Genomic DNA, 3,610 nt, shown 5'->3' with positions numbered 1-3,610 from the left:
ATTTAGTACTCAAGTAGTTTTAGCCTAATATTTTCATTCCATGTACACCTATAAAATTATCATAACACATAAAGTGGGGCTCAATAAAAACATCGACCCACTTCTCAACTTGTTCAATATTTTTTATCACTTAGTTGCTTAAGAATAAGAAGGTTCTATAGAAGGTTCTACACTTAATACTCTAAAACAATATACTTCGTATTAAAAAAAAACAGATGAAATTATAAACTATTATCAGAATCATATGATTTTAATTCTCTGCTTAATTAGTACGTGCATGGTAGGGTACGTGTTTCATATTTATCTAATTCTATAAAATTAAGTTAATCACAAAGAATTATGAGATTTATTATATATAATCCTCAAATAAAGCACTTATAATAGTGATAAAATCATAAGAATAGATATATGGAGCGTTAATCTTGTTGTGATTTCTTAATTTTTAATATAAATAAATAATATACAATAAGCTTGCATGGATTCGAAGAGAAATGCAAGGAGCTAGCTAGTATAACAAACCAAAACAATTGAAACATCTATCTATAAGAAGGAAATAACAATCTTACAAGAAATCTTACATCCGAGAAGATTGAATGTAATGTGATCTTACTTTGAAATTAGATCGATATATATTGAATAACCGAGAAATACATAAATAAGGTGATGATATATATAGTTAAGTGTACCTCCATAGTACACATCAATTTCTAGCTTCATTGGATGAAATGAAAATTTTGCAAACATGAAAAATACTTTATCACTCATGAAGATAACCTTAAACACTCCTTAAAAGGGACACAAAAAAATGCGCAAAATCAAACAAGCAATGCTTATGTATACTTACATGCAAGCACAAACCCTAACTAATTGTGTAGAGATGATAAGTAGGTAGCTTTGATTGATGGTAGTCCATGTAGATATATAGGATCTACATGTCGCGAACCTGGAAGATATTAGGGTTCTTAACAACAATGTCGTACATGTAGACCGAGCTAAACTTGGAGAACTCCCTAGGAAGTGATATCAAATCGATAGAAGATCTCTTATGGAATTGATAGAGATCAGGATCACCTCCAAAGTAATGCTCCCACCCTAGATCTTTAAGAATTGGTTCAAGGGTTTGGTACGATGAAATCACTCTTCCGGTAGGAAGATGTACGAGCACCTTCCTCCTTGGTCTTGCCTGATCACTTCCACCCTGGTCGGCCTGAGGGTTCTCCACCAAACGAATCACACCATTGTTCTTGAACACCCACACTCCTGACATCTTTAAGTTTTGTTGATTTTTCTTTACTAGACTGAGTGTTAGGGTATTAAAAAGGATTGGTTTGTGTTGTTGTTTTTTTTTCTCGAGATGTATAAAAGCTAAACAAATGTTTAGAGGTGGATGGATGAGTGAATGGGGAGGTATGGGAAGAGGTATATATATAGCTAGGGGGGCATGGGGTGAAGATAAAAACAAGGGGGGAATACTCTTACAATACATCCATCAATTATCAAATTATCATTACCTTTAGCATAAGAATCTAGATGAAAAGGGTCCCACTACCATGGGTGTTCTTAATTTTGATTGGGGGGGGGGGGTACAAGAAGATGCCTTGTGGTGTGATTTAGGGCACACGTGGGTATAGTTTAGGAGGAATTTTGATGCTTATGTTCATATAAAATAGAAGAATCTAGGGAACCAAGAACAAGTAAAAAGGAAGAGTCTAGCCTACATACAACACTAGATATCAAAAGGAAAATTAATCCAATGGCAAAAAAAGGTAGTGCCCACTTTGATCACGCAAAGCCCATGTGAATAAGGTGTATGGGGGATGGTAACACTATATTATTGGTCCATAGCAGGTAATTAACATGTTGTGTACTTTAGATACTATGATTTTATGGTTTATAATTGCTTTGATCTAGAGAATTTGTGTAGAGGACAAGAGCTAATGATAAATTGATATGTATATTGGGTCATGTCATGTTAATAATTTGTTTGGTGTTCATAATTATATGTCACAAAAGTTTTGATATGTCTTTTATATACAGTTATATATGTTATATGATTGTGAAAAGGGATAAATTTAGTGCCCATCATTTGATGGTCCTACATGAAAAAAGGTAAGTGTCCATGCAAGTTTGAGTTGGAGCATAGAGAAAGGTCATATCAATGTACTCATCATCATATGATGAAAGAAAGAAGTTCATATGGGCAAAGGAGATTTTTGTTCCACACACATTATCAAGTTCAAACTAGACATTAGAGGTGACAAGCGGACCATTTATCTTTTGACTGAATATGGATTTTATAAAGGTGATCTTATAACTTGGGTGCATAATATTTATTACCTCCGTTTTACATATTATTTGCAACGATTTGATGTAAAGTAGAGAGGGAAAATGTCCAATCATTGCAAATAATATGTAACGGAAGTAGTATATATATTCAAACTTTTGCAGATTCATTAATGATAAAAAATTTTAAGCACAATATGTATATACAGTGGTATAACGTAAGCTAATTTTATGATTTGGTGTCCACATTAAGCATGACCAATCCGATTGCTAATTCAAATAAAATTTTTTGGTAGGTAAGAAAAGGGTACTTGATCTATGGGAACAAGAATGACCATACACAAACCATTCTGACCTGTGTTACTAGCAAGGCATATAGGTGGGGGAAAAGAAATCTCCATTTCTAAAGTGCTCTTCGTAGAGACTAATCTTCCGATTTCAAAGTTGTGAGATACAATCATATAAATCAATTAATGTTTGGTACAAGCTGATTTACTTATGATTGGTAGTATTTACTATTAAGAACTTGTGACGTATAGATGATGTTATATTAGTGCCATACAAATACAAATCAATCATTTTCATATAAATTAAAATGTCTTTTATAGAGACATGGGCCAAACTACTTGGAATGATGAGGTGGAGGAGTCATCTCAATTAAATTAATAAGAACTGTATATTAGATTAGATATAATTAAAATTGTATCATATAGACAAATCATGTCTTACATATTAGTAACCAATTCGTACAAAAATGATAAATCAATTAAATTTATTTTGTTGCAAACAAATGAAATGATAAATCAATGTCCTACTACACATGCACATTAAGCCTATTAGAGAATGTACTATCTACTTTATGTGAAAAATAAAGAAAAATGGACTGACCACACCAAATAATTAAGCTTTAATGAACTTCCAACATCATGCTAACTTATGTCATGGAAATAAGCATTACCACCACATGAAACTCACATGGCCTCCTTGGTCCTACATCTCAACAAGCCGCTTTGTCTAGTCAAAACCATTGCCATCAACTCATCAAGGATATATCCTTCTTTTAAAGAAAAAAAAAACATAGATATATCCTCTTTTAACATCAAATGTATATACTACTTATTTGCTAAGAGTTGGGTATGAGTCCAGTGGCGGAGCCAGGATTTTCAACTTGGGGGGACAAAATGCTTAACTTACGAAAAGCTTAACAAAAAAAAAAAACTCACACACAAATTGGTTAATACTTAATATTAAATTTTCAAAATACAAATATATACTTAGTCATACAATTCAAAATGATGAAAAAAATTACATAAACATTACATTAAAA

General features: G+C 32.2%; 1 protein-coding gene across 1 annotated transcript; it reads right to left on the bottom strand.

Moving 5' to 3' along the window:
- Nucleotides 1-574: 574 nt before the first annotated feature.
- On the bottom strand, nucleotides 575-1,401 carry LOC110705340 (flowering-promoting factor 1-like protein 2). Its single transcript, XM_021883173.1, has one exon. The coding sequence runs from the start codon at nucleotides 1,265-1,267 to the stop codon at nucleotides 929-931; it is 339 nt and encodes a 112-aa protein (XP_021738865.1). The 5' UTR covers nucleotides 1,268-1,401; the 3' UTR covers nucleotides 575-928.
- Between the last annotated feature and the right edge of the window lie 2,209 nt (nucleotides 1,402-3,610).

The sequence above is a fragment of the Chenopodium quinoa genome, unplaced genomic scaffold, assembly GCF_001683475.1.
Source record: "Chenopodium quinoa cultivar QQ74 unplaced genomic scaffold, ASM168347v1, whole genome shotgun sequence".
NCBI classification, from domain to species: Eukaryota; Viridiplantae; Streptophyta; class Magnoliopsida; order Caryophyllales; family Amaranthaceae; genus Chenopodium; species Chenopodium quinoa.
This window is presented reverse-complemented; position numbering and strand designations above follow the sequence as displayed.

Coding starts and splice junctions, on each gene's coding strand:
- LOC110705340 (XM_021883173.1), bottom strand. CDS start 1,267: ATGTCAGGAGTGTGGGTGTTCAAGAACAATGGTGTGATTCGTTTGGTG.